At 50.8% G+C, this 16,480-nt stretch overlaps 1 protein-coding gene across 1 annotated transcript in view; it reads left to right on the forward strand.

The window, feature by feature from the left end:
- DHRS7C (dehydrogenase/reductase 7C) overlaps nt 1-16,480 on the forward strand; it is a 44,058-nt gene that overhangs the window by 21,044 nt on the left and 6,534 nt on the right. The window contains exon 5 of the mRNA XM_075903563.1: nt 14,387-14,479. Coding sequence (XP_075759678.1) covers nt 14,387-14,479 — 93 coding nt within the window. The remainder of the gene's footprint in view (nt 1-14,386; nt 14,480-16,480) is intronic.

Raw genomic sequence — 16,480 nt, forward strand, 5'->3', positions numbered from 1 at the left:
TGCAAAGGCAAAGGAGTTCTGTACGGCAATTTGGAGTCTTTGGGAGGCAGTTCCTTCAATGCCTTCACTGCCTCTACATTCCCTGACCATTCCCAAGTAGAGGCTTGGTCAGATTGAGCAGAGGCCAGGTCATTTATAGAATCATAGAATACTAGAACTGGAAGGGACCTTGAGAGGTCATCAGGTCCCATTTCTTGCAATTTTGTCTCCAATTCTATATAGCTGGACACCAAATCCCTGCAAAACCCAGTTCAATCCAGAAAGCTTTGCAAGCTTTTAATGTCAGTGGTCAATGGTAGGGCCTTTGTTAACTGCACCTGTCCTTTATCAGTCTCCCTCGCTGCCTGGTACACTGTCACCTCTTGTTAGGTTACGTTTGGATTTGCAGTTCCTGTATTGGACTCCCACGTGCACATGATGGCAGAGATCATCCTCAAATTGAAGAATCAGCAATGCATGAAAGAATGAGAAGAGACTGAGCCTGGGGAGGGAGATAGGCCTGGTTGGACAACATATCTCATAAGGAGGGTTGTCCTGTTTAGTTTTCACAAGTGACAGAATGTGACTCAGCGAGGGGGCTGTCATCAAAGATCTGGCTGATGTGCACAGTGGCTGACGGGGGGACACTGTGGGCACATCTAGACTTTTTTTTTTTTTAGAAAGGAGATATGCAAATGTGGTGCTAATTTGCATATCATTTTCCGATCGCATTTTTGAAAGCGTGTCTTTCAAAAGTGAAAGTTGTCTGGACACTTTTTTTGGGAAAAAAACTCTTTTAAAAAAAACCCAAAAAACCCCGTTCTTCCTAAAAAAGGAGGTTTTTCGAAAAAGAGGTTTTTTTCCAAAAAAAAAACCCCGTGGCCATACTACTTTAACTTTCGAAAGACCTGCTTTCGAAAATGCGATTGGAAGAAGATATGCAAATTATCTTTTGCATATCTCCTTTAAAAAATACCCACAGTCTAGAGGTGCCCTGTGAACTGGAAAATCAAGAAAAACTTAAGACATAAACACGTTTGACTAGGACAATCACAAAAAGGTAGGCACCACTCGTTTCCAAGGGTACTGTCTCACCCAACAAAGGGTGAAAAACAGTTGTGCATCTGAATATATAAGATCATAGAAGATTAGATTTGGAAGAGACCCCAGGAGATCATCTTGTCCAACCCCCTGCTGCAAACAGGACCAACCCCAACCCCAACCTCAACCCCAACTAAATCATCCCAGCTAAAGCTTTGTCAAGCGTGGCCTTGAACATCTCACAGGATGGTGATTCCACCACCTCTCTTGGTAACCCATTCCAGTGCTTCACCACTCTCATAGTGAAGTAGTTTTTCCAAATATCATAGACTACTAGAACTGGAAGGACCCTTGAGAGGTCATTAAGTCCAGTCCTCTGCCCCCACGGCAGAACCAAACACCATCTCTAGACCATCCCTGATACATGTCTGTCCAGTCTGCTCTTAAATATCTCCAGAGATGGAGATTCCAAAATCTCTCTAGGCAATGTATCCAGTGTTTAACCATCCTGACAGGAAGTTTTTCCTAATGACCAACCTAAACCTCTCTTGCTGCAATTTAAGCATATTGCTTCTTGTCCTGTCCTCAGAGACCAAGAAGAACAATTTTTTTCCTTCCTCCTTGTAAAGCCCTTTTAGATACTTGAAAACCACTACCATGTCCTCTCTATCTTCTCTTTTCCAAAGTAAAGAAGCTCAATTCTTTCAGTCTTTCCTCATAGGCCATGTTCTCTAAACCTTTAATCATTCTTGATGCTCTTCTCTGGATCTTCTTCAACTTCTCCATGTCTTTCTTGAAATGTGGTGCCCAGAACTGGACACAGTATTCCAGCTGAGGCCTAATCAGTGCAGAGTAGAGTGGAAGAATGACTTCTCATGTCTAGCTCACAGAACTCCTGCTAATGCATCCCAGAATGATGTTTGCTTTTTTTTGCAACAGTGTCACACTGTTGACTCATATTTAGCTTGTGGTCCACTATGACCCTAGATCCCTTTCTGCAGTACTCCGTCCTAGACAGATGAGATGTTTGGGGTGCCAGATGGGGGTCTGGCAGGTTGGGGTACAAGAGAGGATGAGGGATCTGGCCAGGAATGAAGGTTTTGGGTTGCAAGCGGGAGTTTAGAGTTCCAGCAGCTCTTACTGCAGCTCCCAAGATCCATCCACTTGGTCCCTACACCCTCCAAGTGCATGGGTGATCAGTGAGGCACTGCACGGTATCCTTGTGCTTGCATGTCCACCTCCACAGCTCACAATTCCCAGTAAAAGGGAGCTGAGGAGCTGGCACTCAGGCAGGGGCGGTAATTGAGCCTCCTTGGCTGCCAATTGCTTAGGGGCTGAAGGCACTCGGTGGCTGCTTCTGGGAATCATGCAGAATCAAGACAAGTAAGCCTATCTTAGCCCCAGGCTGCACTGGCAGAAAGGGATGTAGCTTATGCAGGCTACAGGGAGGACTTGATCGGGGGGGGCCATGGATCCCTTGGTTTACAGATTGTTATAATAAGCCAGTGTTGGTCCACGAGGGATCCCCATTAACAACCCCCTCCCAGCTGCTGTCCATAGCTCCCACTTTTATTCCTTGTGACTAGAGAGATATTAAAAGGGTCACTTCAGCCTGAATGGTCCCTGGAAACGTGTCAATCACTTATGCTCAACAACCTGTTCTACTTTGCACTTAGTAGTGACACACTTTGTTTTCCAGCCCTGAAGAGCAGCTCAGTGTAATCTCAAAAGCCTGATCAGCGCCATTCTATACACAATAACTGAAATAGCCATTTTTCCATTTGACTGATTTTATACACCAAACCTAGACCTCCCCCACGGCAACTTGAGACCATTGTATAACTTAGCTCAGTGGTCTCCAACCTTTAGAGGCTCCTGGGCGCCCGGGGGGCAGGGCCACTCACGCGCCGGGCACCTGGGGCCGGCACCGGCACTGCTCGAGCGCCGCGCGCCCGAGCACCCGAGCGCCCACATGTGCCCCGGGGCTGGGGCCACCCGAGCGCCACGCACCCAGCGCCGGTGCGTGTTGCACGCCTGGGGCTGGCACCTCCCGTGCGCCGGGGGCGGGGCCAGCCCAGGTTGTTGGCGGCACGCACAAATGCCCCGGCAGGCGCCATGGCACCCATGGGCACCGCGTTGGGGACCACTGACTTAGCTCCATCCTTTTTGGGATCCCCCCCTTCAGGTAGCTGAAGTCTGCTTTCAAAGGGGATTTCATTCTTCTCTTCTGCAAACTCAATAAGCCCAGTTCCCTCAGCCTATTCTCATAAGTCATGCACCCCAGCTTTATATTAATTTCTGTTGCCCCCTGCTGGGCTCTCTCCAAGTTGTCCACATCCTTTGTGTAGAGGGGAGCTCAAAATTGGACGCAGTACTCCAGATATGGTCTCACATGAGCCGAATAAAGGGACATAACTACTGCTTAGCTAGTCAGTCCCCAGCCTGTAGCAGTGCATGGGATTCTTCCATCCTGAGTGCAGGACTCTGCTCGTGTCTTGTTGAACCTCAGCAAACTTCTTTTGGCCCAATTCTCCAATTTGTCTAGGTTACACTAGATCCTTTCCCTACCCTCCAGAATATATACATTTCCCCCCATCTTACTGTCATCTAGAAACTTCCTGAAGGTGTAATCCATTTAATCATACAGATTATTAAAGAAGATGTGGAACAAAACTGGCCCCAACACTGACCCCTGGGTTATTCTTTTAGTTAGTTAGTTAGTTAGCTACTATTATTCCAGGACAGAATAAACTTTCAATTTAGGGGTGTGTAGCAGTCTACCTGCAACTCTTTGGTGTTTATTGTTAGCCATGTAAACTATAAAGCATACATGTCTAGCAGGTTTTTTAAATTAGGTTGAAGGAATGTGATGTCCTATCCCTTTAAATATTCATGGAGACCTGTGCTATCCTCCTTTCCCAAGTGCAAAGTCTCACTTTTGTATCAATTTCAGTTTTGCAACCATAATAATAAAGTCATTACATGCCAGAGCTGTGGGGTCCGTTAGTTCCCTCTGCATCTGTCTTTCTCCTTCTCTGCTGGCTCTAGATATATGGCAGACCAAAAGATCAAAAACGGAATCCAACGTAATACAGATAGTACACCACTGCATATCACTCTTTGGACTCAGTGGTTAGGGCAGAAATCATCTCAACACAAAATGCTCCTGATTTCAGACCAGCACCTAAAATACGTACATTCTGGACACAGGAAAGAGCAAAAGTAGCTCCAGATCCCAGTCCAGCACTATCACCTTAGGAGAGGTCACAATCCATTATGAATTGCCACAACATATGCATTGAGGAAAATGTCACCATAACACATTCAAAATCATGTTCTCAGAGAAAAAAAGGGGGACATGGCACCAGAGATATAGGTTTCATCATGGAATGGGTTACCCAATACCCCTCAGGAACCTACTCCAATACAGAAATAAAACCCTCTTCAGTCGCACAATGGAACTCATACAGAGTGTCAGTAATCAGTTGCAACTAAGAGAGTTTTAAAAAATCAATCTTGATTCATTGCAGTTTTAATCACATAGATAAACAATAAGGGTATGTCTACACTGCATCCCTAGTTCGAACTAGGGATGCAAATGGAGACAATCGAAGTAGTTAATGAAGCGGGGATTTAAATATCCCGCGCTCCATTAACATGATCTCGCCGGCGCGCTAGTTCGAATCACAGCTGATTCGAACCAGGAAGTGCGCGCCGGGACGCGTTAGTCGGACTAAAGCCCTTAGTCCGAACTAATGTTACTCCTCAAAAAATGACTCCCTTTAGCTGAGTGAGTGCATGTTCGCAAGGTGGATTTACCTCAGGGGTGTAAATCAGGCACAGAGTGCAGCTTGCCAGTCACCTGTGTTACATGGCAGTGTTTCTCACACTTTTTTTTTTCTGATCACACCATTTGGGTTTAAAAATATTGTGACCCCCTCCCCCCATTTTCAGCCCCAGGGCGTTAGGGGCTCAGAGTGAGGGATTTCATCCCTGCAAGGTGTGGGGAACTCTAAGTTTCAGCTCTGCTCATGGTTACAGGGGAGCACTCAGAGCACAGGGCTCCGGGATACTGCTCAACTCGATGTTCTGAGCTCCATCTTGACTTGGAACATCAGCCCCACCTTGAAACTTGGGGCTCAGGGAGTCAAACCTTCAGCCTTTCTCAGGGTATGGGTCTTCGGGCTTCATCCCCCCAACACTGCCTCTAGGGCTCTGGGCTAGGTTTCTGTCACCCTGCTAGGCACAGAGCTCCAGGTTGGGACGTCAGCCCCTGCCCCCAATACCTCCCACCAAGCCCAGATGTGTACAATTAACAAATTACAATTAATGCATTTTTCAGTTATTTGCAGGTGTTAATTGCAATTAATTGGCAGCACTAATTACAACTCATACTTGACAGGGACCACATTCTCACATAAATCTTTCCTGATCCCCTCCCTTTTCAGAAGCCCAGTCTCTGTAGACCAGGAAATACCAATTCAAAGTGGCACCATACCCTGCCAGAACAACTGATGCAAAATTTGTAGACCTATTGCCATCACTACAGCGGACAATACCTTCCACTCTCACAATACACCTTTCAAGATCCATAGGTACTACACATATCTTTCATAACATGTGGTGTACCTCATGTAGTACAAGATGCCCTGATAATAACTAGGAGTATGTCTACACTACAGCGCTAATTCGAACTAACTTAGTTTGAATTAGTTAATTCGAACTAAGCTAATTTGAACTAACGCGTCTAGAACTAAAAACTAGTTCGAATTAGCGTTTTGCTAATTCGAACTAGCGCGTCCACATTAAGTGGACCCTGAACCGGGCTTATGGATGGCCGGAAGCAGTGCCGGCAGGGCATCAGAGGAGGACTTAGAGCATGGAGATGCTGTCTCAGGCTAGCCGAGGGCTGTGCTTAAAGAGTTCTGACCCCCACCCCGGACAGACAGTTCTAAGGGGTGCCCCGCTTGCAAAGCAGTCCTGGCTTGGATTGCCCAGACTACCCACACTGGGCACATCACAGCACTCAGGCATCAGCCCGGCTGCACTTGCCGCAGGCTGCCATCTGGGGAGAGGGGGCAATTGGGGGGCTGCAGGAGAGCTTCCACCCCCAGAAGCCCGCAGAGCCAGCCCAGTCCTCCCCATCGGGGGCTCGTGCCCCATTCCTCCCTCACCTCCTTCCACTTACCCTTCCCTAGCCCCTCATCTTGATGTACAAAATAAAGAAAACGTGTCTTCCAAAATGGAATCTGTCTTGATTGAACAAAATTGGGGATGACTGGGAAAAGGAGGTGGGAGAGGGGAAGAGAGAGGCTGGGAGAGGGGAGGGCAACTAAAATGATCAGGGGTTGGGAACAGGTCCCATATGAAGAGACGCTAAAGAGACTGGGACTTTTCAGCTTAGAAGAGAGGAGACGGAGCGGGGACAGGATAGAGGTCTCTAAAAGCAGGAGTTGGGTGGAGAGAATGCATACAGAAAAGTTCTTCATTAGTTCCCATAAAGAAGGACTAGAGGACACCAAAGGAAAGGAATGGGTAGCAGGCTTCAAACTAGTAACAGAAAGTTGTTCTTCACAAAGCAAAGAGTCAACCTGTGGAACTCCTTGCTGCAGGAGGCTGTGAAGGCTAGAACTGGAACAAAGGGTACGTCTACACTACAGCGCTAATTCGAACTAAGCTAATTCAAACTAATGCATCTAGAACTAAAAACTAGTTCGAATTAGCATTTTGCTAATTCGAACTAGCGCGTCCACACTGATTGGACGCAGGGGGGCATTTAAGGGCAGCTGAAACCGGTTCTGGCAGGGCATCAGGTCAGTAGTTGCTTTGTGTGGCTGCTGCTGAGGCTATCTCTGAGGCTCGAGCTTAAAGGGACCCCCCCGGACAGCCGGTTCTCAGCTTTTCCTGCTTGCTTGCCAACCTTGCCGAGGGACAGCAAAGCGTTGGTCTCTGTGCCCGTCTGTGTCGGTGCTTCCTTTCGGGGACGCCGCCGCAGGTGGCAACATGGAGCCAGAGCTCGCCCTGTACTTTCTGGTGCAGTTTATGGACTTGCTGCTGCAAGCCTGCCACCAATGGCTGGAGGCTGCCTGGTTCCACCTGGTGCATGTCAGCCCCCTGCCTCTCCGCCTGGCTGCCCTGGGGCCCATGGAGCAGCTGCGGTGGCACCCGGGCACCGGCGTGCCCCGCCAAATCTGGCGTCTGGACACCAGCACCGACTGGTGGGACCGCATCATCCTGGAGCGCTGGGAGGACCGACAGTGGACCCAGAACTTCAGGATGAGGAGGGACACCTTCCTGGAGCTCTGCAAGTGGCTCGCCCCTGCCCTGAGCAGAAGGGACACTCGCATGAGGCCCGCCATCCCCCTCCAGAAGCGGGTGGCCATCGCCCTCTGGAAGCTCTCCACACCGGACAGCTACCGATCCGTCGGGAACCAGTTCGGCGTGGGGAGATCCACCGTCGGAGCGGTGCTCATGCAGGTATGGCACTCGTCGGCCACCGAGCCGAGGGGGAAGGGGACTGCGAGGAGGGGATGGGCCGCCCCAGGAACAAAGGGGGGGCGGGAGGAGGCGAAAGCGCCCCGCACCAGAGGGGTCGGGCTGTCCCGGCCGTACTACACGCCGCCAGGGGGGTTGCTACCGGGAGTAGGGTGCGGGGCACTGCCAGGGCACGAACGCTCCCAGCCACCCGGGCGCCCCACTGATTGGCGCTTTGCTGTGTCTCTCTCCGCAGGTGGTCAAGGCCATCAACCGGGTGCTGCTCCACAGGGTGGTCCGCCTCGCCGACCCGGATGCCGTCATCCGGGGATTCGGCGCCCTCGGCTTCCCCAACTGCGGGGGGGCCATCGACGGGACGCACATCCCCATCCGTGCCCCGGAACACCAGGCGTCCCGTTACGTGAACCGCAAGGGGTACTTCTCCGTGATCCTGCAGGCCGTGTGTGACCACCGGGGCCAGTTCACGGACATTAATGTGGGCTGGTCCGGCAAAGCACACGACGCCCGGGTGTACCTCAACTCCTCTGTGTGCCAGTGGCTGCAGGCCGGGACCTTCTTCCCCGACCACCACATCAGGGTCGGGGATGTGGACATGCCTGTGTGCCTGGTGGGGGATGCCGCCTACCCACTGCAGCCCTGGCTCATGAAGCCCTACACGGGGCACCTCAATCCCTCCCGCCAGGCCTTCAATGCCAGGTTGACCAGGGCCCGCATCATGGTGGAGGGGGCCTTCGGGCGACTGAAAGCCCGCTTTCGATGCCTCCTCACCCGTCTGGACCTGGCCGAGCACAACATTCCTCCCGTGGTGGCAGCATGTTGTGTGCTCCACAATTTGTGTGAGCGAAAGGGGGAGGCTTTCCTGTCAGCCTCGATGGCTTAGGCTGACCGCATGGCTGGACACTACGGTCAGCCCCACACCGCCGCCATCCGGGAAGCCCAGCGGGGGGCCGTCCGGATCCGGGAAGCCCTGCGGGAGAGCTTCCTGGTGGAGGAGGAGGACTGACCTCTCCCTGCATGCCCCACTGGGGCCTTCTTCCACCCTACCCCCCTTCCCCTTTCCCCTCCCTACCTACTGTAAAATAAAGACACCTGTTTTTGAAACAAAAACGTCTGTTTATTTAACATAAGTGGTGTCGGGGGAGGGAGGTGGGAGGGTGGGAGAGGGGAGGGGGAAACCTGGGACGAGGGAGCTGGAAGGGCAGGGAAGGGAGGAAGGGAAAGGAAAGCTCAGGGGTGGGAGTCCGGCTGCCTCTCCCGTCTTGCCACACTGCGGGTCCGGGGGCGTCGGTGGGAAATGGTTGTGGAGGGGGGGGGCAGAGGGGACAGGGGGTGTGGAGGAAGCAGGAGCGGAAGCAGGAGCGGGAGCAGGAGGGGGAGCAGGGGGAGGAGGAAATGGGAAGCGGTCGAGCAGGCTCTGGAGGTGGCCTCGCAGGGCACGGCCCTGCTCCTCCAGGGCCTCCAGACTCCTCCAGCGCAGCCTCAGGTCCTCCTGGACCCAGTGGTCCTGGGTGCGGAGCTGGTGGTCCATGAACCGTAGGTGCCGCTTTTGGTAGTCCTCCTCGTTCCTGGCTCTCTTGCTTGCCCTGGCATGGGCAGCTGCTGCAGGTGGGGTGGGGCGCCCTGCAGGCCCAGGTGCTGCAGCTGTGGTGCAACAAGACCAGCGGTCAATTACCCCAGGGGCCCAGGTGTGTGAAACCCAGCTCCACTCTGCAAGGCCAGGGCCCCTGCAGGATCCCCAGCTGCTGCTCCTTGGTGGGCAAGGCCCAGGCGCACGGTCCCGGGGCTCCCTCTCGCCCCAGCCCCCCGTACACATAAGGGGAACACGATGGTACTCACAGGTGGACGCCTCCCCGACCTCAGACGACACAGGCGAGCGGCTCTGTGGGGTGCCTCAGGGGTCCCGGGTCCTGGGCAGGCTGGCGGCAGGCTCCTGGCTCTCAGAGCCCTCCTCCTCCTCCTCCGTCTCCAGGAGCGGGCCCTCTGCCCCGGAGTCAATCACGTCCCGGGGGGCAGGGACGGCATGAGCCCCCAGGAGGCGGTCCAGGGCGTGGAAGTGGGGGCAGGCCTCCGGGTCGGCCCCTGGCTGGCAGGCCCAGGAGTAGGACTGCCGCAAGTCCTTAATTTTGCACCGGACCTGCTCCCGGCTGCGCTGGTGGCCCCTGGCGGCCATGCTGGCAGCTATGCAGCTGTAGACGGCCGCGTTCCTGTGGCTAGTGCGGAGATCATGGACATTGGAGGCTTCCCCCCAAACCTCGGTGAGGTCCACGATCTCCACACTTGACCAAGCGGGCGCCCGCCTTTTGCGCCCCCGGGCAGGCTCCTGGGAGCCGCCAGGCTGGTCCTGGGGAGCAGTGGAGGGCTGGGTGTCCTCTGGTGGCTGGCTCATGGTGTGGCAGGTGCAGGGTCTGCTGGCTGGGTGCTGGCAGCCTTGCAACTGGCACAAACTGTGTAGCCAGCCCGTGGCCCTTTAAGGGCTCCGGGGCCGGGATGGGGGCAGACAAGTTTCCCTGGTGTTGGCCAGAGTGGCCACCAGGGAAACCTGGGAAGCCTTAGCCTCCCACTAGTTCGAATTAAGGGTCTATACAGCCCTTAATTCGAACTATCTAGTTCGAACTAGGCTTAATCCTCTTAAAATGAGGTTTACCTAGTTCGAGCTAAGCGCTCCGTTAGTTTGAATTAAGTTCGAACTAACGGAGCACTAGTGTAGCGGCTAGGAAAGTTAGTTCGAACTAACGTCCGTTAGTTCGAACTAACTTTGTAGTGTAGACATACCCAGAGTTTAAAGGGAAGTGAGATCAAGTCATGGAGGTTGGGTCCATGGAGTGCTATTAGCCAGGGGGTAGGAGTGGTGTCCCTGCTCAAGGTTTGTGGAAGGCTGGAGAGGGATGGCACGAGACAAATGGCTTGGTCACTGTCTTTGATCCATCCCCTCCAGGGTCCCTAGGGTTGGCCACTGTCAGGAGACAGGCTACTGGGCTAGATGGACCTTTGGTCTGACCCAGGACGGCCATTGTAAGCTCAGGGCTCAGGGCTCAGGGTCGGGGGTCTCAGTGGACCCCCTTGATTCTCTTGCACACCTGCTCCTGGGTGGCCAGGCTGGCAGCTCTCCTGCCCAAGCCAGCCACTTATCTGTGCCTAGTGCGGAGATTGTGGACGAGGTCCACGATGTCCGCACTAGCCCAGGTGGGTGCCCGCCTCTTGCGGTCCCGGGCAAGCTCCCGGGAGCCGCCAGCCTGGTTCCGGGAAGAGGGGGAGGGCTGGGGGTCATCGGGTTGGTGGCTCAATCCGTGCCAGGTGAAGGGTCTGTTGGCTGGGTGCTGGCAGGCTTGCACCTGGCACGGGCACCGTAGCCAGCCCGTGCCCCTTTAAGGGGTCCGGGGCCGGGAGGCAGGCAGTAGAATTTCCCTGGTGTTGGCCAGAGTGGCCACCAGGGAAATCTGGGGAGGGCTAGCCTCCCACTAGTTCGAATTAAGGGTCTACACAGCCCTTAATTCGAACTAGTAAGTTCGAACTAGGCTTAATCCTCGTGGAATGAGGTTTACCTAGTTCGAACTAAGCGCTCCGTTAGTTCGAATTAAATTCGAACTAACGGAGCGCTAGTGTAGCGCCTATGAAAGTTAGTTCAAACTAACGTCCGTTAATTCGAACTAACTTTGTAGTGTAGACATACCCTATGTGAGTGAACCAGACAATCACTATATTCTTAAAAGAACTTGCACAGAAAAATCATAAAAGATTAAAACATCCTATCACTCACGGGCAAGCACTTTTCACAAAATGATAATTCCACATCTGACCTCTCAGTCCTCATACTCAAAGGCAATCTTCATAATAGGGAGTAAAATATTCTGACGGGGGATGGGGTATTGGAGGGTTTATAAACACTGGGTTAGAAGTTCAGGTTATGGGGTGGGGCCTTAAATGAAGGGTTAAGGGTATGGAAGGAGAATTTGGGCTGGGACAGGGCATCGAGTATGACAGAGGGTGATCACTCCAGCTATGGTCATGGGCTCTGGAGTGAGACTAGGGACAAGGGGCTTGGGGTACTGTAGGGGACTCCAGATCATAGAATACTAGAACTGGAAGGAACCTGGAGAGATTATTAAGTCCAGTGCCCTGCAGTCATGTACCATCTAGATCATCCTTGACATGTTTATCTAACCTACACTTAAATATCTCCAACGATGGAGATGCCACAACCTTCCTAGGCAATTTATTCTACTGCTTAACCAATCAGACAGTTAGGGAAGCTTTTCCTAATGGCCAAATTAACTCTCTCTTACTGCAATCTAAGCCAATTGCTTCTTGTCTTATCATCAGGGTGAAGGTGTTAGAGTAGACATAGGCAACCCAGGAATTGATGGGGTAAACGGAACTGCTTTATTGTCTACGCACTTTGAACCCCCCAACACATCGTTTTGAGTGGCAACGGTTTGTTACCAATTGTACCCTTTTATCTATTTTAGTATGTTAATTCACACATTTATCACTACTTTACCTAAAACCTTATTTAGTAATGTTAACTCCTACACAATGAATATTAATAAGCAGATGATTAATACAATTATACCTGCCCCTATTTGTTGTTTATTGGTTTTTAGTTGAATTAGCATTACATACTGTCTTAATCAGCAGCTTATAGGGTTGTAAAAAGCGCTTTGACCCTGAAAATGTTATTATAGAACAAGTGTGAAGACAAAACAAGACACTCTTCAATGCAACCATCTTCCAAGGCTGCCAGGAGAAAGGGGAAAAACATGTTTAAAGGATAATTGACATTTTGGCTAGACTTCTTAACCACTAATGTATAGATATCCCAGACCCCTATTAATTTTTACATATCCCAACAGAAGGAAAATAATTTTTCTCCCTCTACCCTGCCAAGTAGGGCAAGGACAAGACTGGAGAAAGCTGGGGCAGACACAGGAGCAGGCTGAAGTCTCAAGAGTCTGGTGATCATATTTGAAACTCAGGCCCTGTAGACCAGCACATGCCATTCAGAAACTGACAGTACGTACCTGGGCTTGGCAATCTCCTGTTAAAAGGCTTCTCCACCACATGAGTGGCTCTTTCACAGGTTCCATGTTCTGCTAATAGGTCTGGCAGGCTGATAAAAAGAGCCACAGAGCAGGGACAGGGAGAGGCAGGCGAGCGGACATTAAGACCCAGTGGTGCTGCACACCCTTTTAAATTCTTGAAAGCTGCTATCATGTCTCTTAGTAATAGAAATGTAGCCGTGTTAGTCTGGTCTAGCTGAAACACTTTACACCTAGGTCTTAACAAAGACGCTAATTATCTTATCCATTACAAAGATAGCTTCCCCAATTATCACCTCTAATATCATTAGCTCACAGACATTTACCTCCCCACCCCTCATCCCCGTTCTCTTCTGAAATTTGATTTGTCCTTTTCATATGTGTTCATTTTTTTTATTGTATCCTTTGGTATATATGGTCATGCCAATTTTCTATTTGATCTGAGGAAGTGGGTCTGGCCCATGAAAGCTCATTACCTAATAAATCATCTTGTTAGTCTTTAAAGTGCTACATAATCCCGTTTTTTGTTTAATCATGTCTCTTCTCAGTCTTCTCTTTTCCAAACTAAACAATCCCAATTCTTTCAGTCTTCCCTCATAGGTCATATTTTCTAAACATTTAATCCTTTTTGTTGCTCTTCCCTGGATTCTGTCCAGTTTGTCTACATATTCCTTGAAATGTGGTGCCCAGAACTGGACACAATATTCCAGTTAAGGCCTAATCAGCACAGAGTGGAAGAATTACTTCTCATGTCTTGCTTACAACCCTTCCCATCTTGGTATCGTCCGCAAACTTTATAAGCGTACTCTCTATAACATTATCTCAATTGTTGATGAAGATATTGAGCAGAATTGGTCCTAAAACTGATCCCTGCAGAACCTGACTTGCTATGCCCTTCCACTATGACTGTGACCCATTGATAAGTACTCTCTGGGAACAGTTCCAACCTGTTACGCACCCACCTTATAGTAGCCCCATCTAGGTTGTATTTCCCAGTTTATCTACAAGAAAGACGGGGCCAAAGCATTCAGATTATGAGAGGGGATGAGGGTTTGGGCTTGGGAAGGGCTTTTGGGTGCAGGAAGTGGCTCAGGGATGGTGGCTGGTGGTTGGGGAACAGGAGAGGGTATGGGAAAGAATACTAGTACTATTCTTCATCAGCAATAAACCAGGCTGATCTTGTTGTCATTAGGTGGTTCACTTGAGGTCTGTTGTGCCAGCTGTCTGTGCAGGGATGGGGCAGAACACACAAACGCAGCCTAACATCTATCAATATCTAACCACATTTGGGTCCTGGGAGGGTGTGTGTTTGCAGGAGGGAGCTATAGGGTACCGGATTTGGGTGGTAATCATTTTGGGCAGCTCCCGCAAGTGGTGACATGTCCCTGCTGCTCTGAGGTGGAGGCATAGTTAGGCAGATCTGCACACTGCCTCCACCCACAGGTGCCTTCTTTGCAACTCCCACTGCCCACTGTTCTTAGCCTATGGGAGCTGCAAAGCCAACACTCAGGGTGAGGGCACTGCACTTGGAGCTCTCATGGTGTTCCTCCTTCACTTAGGAGCATCAAGGACATGTTTCCTCTTCTGGGGAGCCAGGTAGGAGCTTGCATGTCTCAAACCAATCAGAGTATGTTTCCCAGACCTGAAGAGCTCTATGCAAAGCTTAAAACTTTTCTCCTTAACCAACTGAATTTGGTCCAATAAAAGTCCGGCCTTCCTTTCTCTCTAATTCTGGGAGTAACATGACAACAACAATAGAATTTCTATATCCAAGCTTAATTTATGTTAATTTTTTCACCTTTTACTTTCTTTTGTTTTTGTTTTTGTTTTTCCAGCCCTTCTTCCCAGCATGATCTCAAGAAGAACTGGCCAAATTGTCCTAGTAAATAATATCCAAGGAAAATTAGGAGTTCCATTTCGTGCTGCTTGTAAGTGATTACAAGATAAAATTTACGTATTAAAACATGAAATATTTCTATGACATGATGATTATGATATTCTCTCATTAAGCATATTAATTTGGGGTAGGATTAATCAAATTATCTCTCTGATTTCTGGGATGACTAAATTGCAAAGGAGCAGCTAATTTGGTATTGGGCTTTATTTTTAAAATCTCTCATCATATCCTATGAAGATATTAATATGGTTTTTTTTTAAAAAAAATTAAGACAACTATGGTCTTGGCCAACTGAGAAATATCAAATCAAGCCCAGATACTACAGTGGCGAGAATTGAAATTAATGAGTCTTTCCATTGGTACACATGCCTGAATGAGATTGCATGGTAAGAGCTAATAGCCCCACAAGCCAGTTATGCACCCACCTTATAGTAGCCCCATCTAGGTTGTATTTCCCTAGTTTATTGATAAGAAGGTCATGCGAGACAATATCAAATGCTTTACTAAAGTCTAGGTATACTATGTCCACAGCTTTCCCCTTACTTACAAGACTTTATCCCATCGAAGGAAGCTATCAGAATGTTTTGACACAATTTGTATTTTGCAAATCCATGTTACTTTAGACTGTGTTAAATGCCTTTCTAAACTCTAGGTATACTGTGTCCACCACTTCTCCCATATCAACAAGGCTTTATATGCTATCAAAGAAAGTTATCAGATTGGTTTAATATGATTTGTTTTTTACAAAATCCATGCTGGCTGTTACCTATCATCTTATTATCAGATATCACCTCTTTCAGCTCTTTTGAGTATTCTAGGATGCATTTCCTCAGGCCCTGGTGACTTAAAGACATCTAACTTCTCTAAGGGTATGTCTACACTACAAAGTTAATTCGAACTAACAGACGTTAGTTCGAACTAACTTTGATAGGCGCTACACTAGCGCTCCGTTAGTTTGAACTTAATTCGAACTAGCGGAGTGCTTAATTAGAACTAGGCAAACCTCATTCTACGAGGACTAACGCCTAGTTCGAATTAGCTAGTTTGAATTAAGGGCTGTGTAGCCACTTAATTCAAACTAGTGGGAGGCTAACCCTTCCCAGCTTGCCCTGATGGCCCCCCCGTAGTTGGGGAAGCCGAGGGCGCCGAACCCCTGGATGACGGCATCTGGGTCGGCGAGGCAGACCACCCTGTGGAGCAGCACCCGGTTGATGGCCTTGACCACCTGCGGAGAGACACAGCAAAGCGCGAATCAGTGGGGCGCCCAGGTGGCTGGGAGTGATCATGCCCTGGCAGTGCACCATGCCCCACTCCCGGGAGCAACCCCCCTGGGCGGCGTGTAGTAAGGCCGGGAGAGACCGGCCCCTCCGGTGCGGGGCACTTTTGCCTCCTCCATCCCTGACCCCCCATTTTCCCTGGGGCGGCCCATCCCCTCCTTGCAGCCCCCCTCACCTCCGGGCCAGTGGCCGGTAAGTGCCATACCTGCATGAGCACCGCTCCGACGGTGGATCTCCCCACGCCGAACTGGTTCCCGACGGATCGGTAGCTGTCCAGCGTGGAGAGCTTCCAGAGGGCGATGGCCACCCGCTTCTGGAGGGGGATGGCGGGCCTCATGCGAGTGTCCCTTCTGCGCAGGGCAGGGGTGAGCCACTCGCAGAGCTCCAGGAAGGTGTCCCTCCTCATCCTGAAGTTCTGGATCCACTGTCGGTCTTCCCAGCGGTCCAGGACGATGCGGTCCCACCAGTCGCTGCTGGTGTCCAGACGCCAGATTTGGCGGGGCACGCCGCAGCTGCTCCATGGGCCCCAGGGCAGCCAGGCGGAGAGGCAGGGGGCTGACATGCACCAGGTGGAACCAGGCAGCCTCCAGCCATTGGTGGCAGGCTTGCAGCAGCAAGTCCATAAACTGCACCAGAAAGTACAGGGCGAGCTCTGGCTCCATGTTGCCACCTGCGGCGGCGTCCCCGAAAGGAAGCACCGACACAGACGGGCACAGAGGCCAACGCTTTGCTGTCCCTCGGCGACGTAGGCAAGC

Source organism: Pelodiscus sinensis, chromosome 20 (genome assembly GCF_049634645.1).
Source record: "Pelodiscus sinensis isolate JC-2024 chromosome 20, ASM4963464v1, whole genome shotgun sequence".
NCBI lineage: Eukaryota > Metazoa > Chordata > Testudines > Trionychidae > Pelodiscus > Pelodiscus sinensis.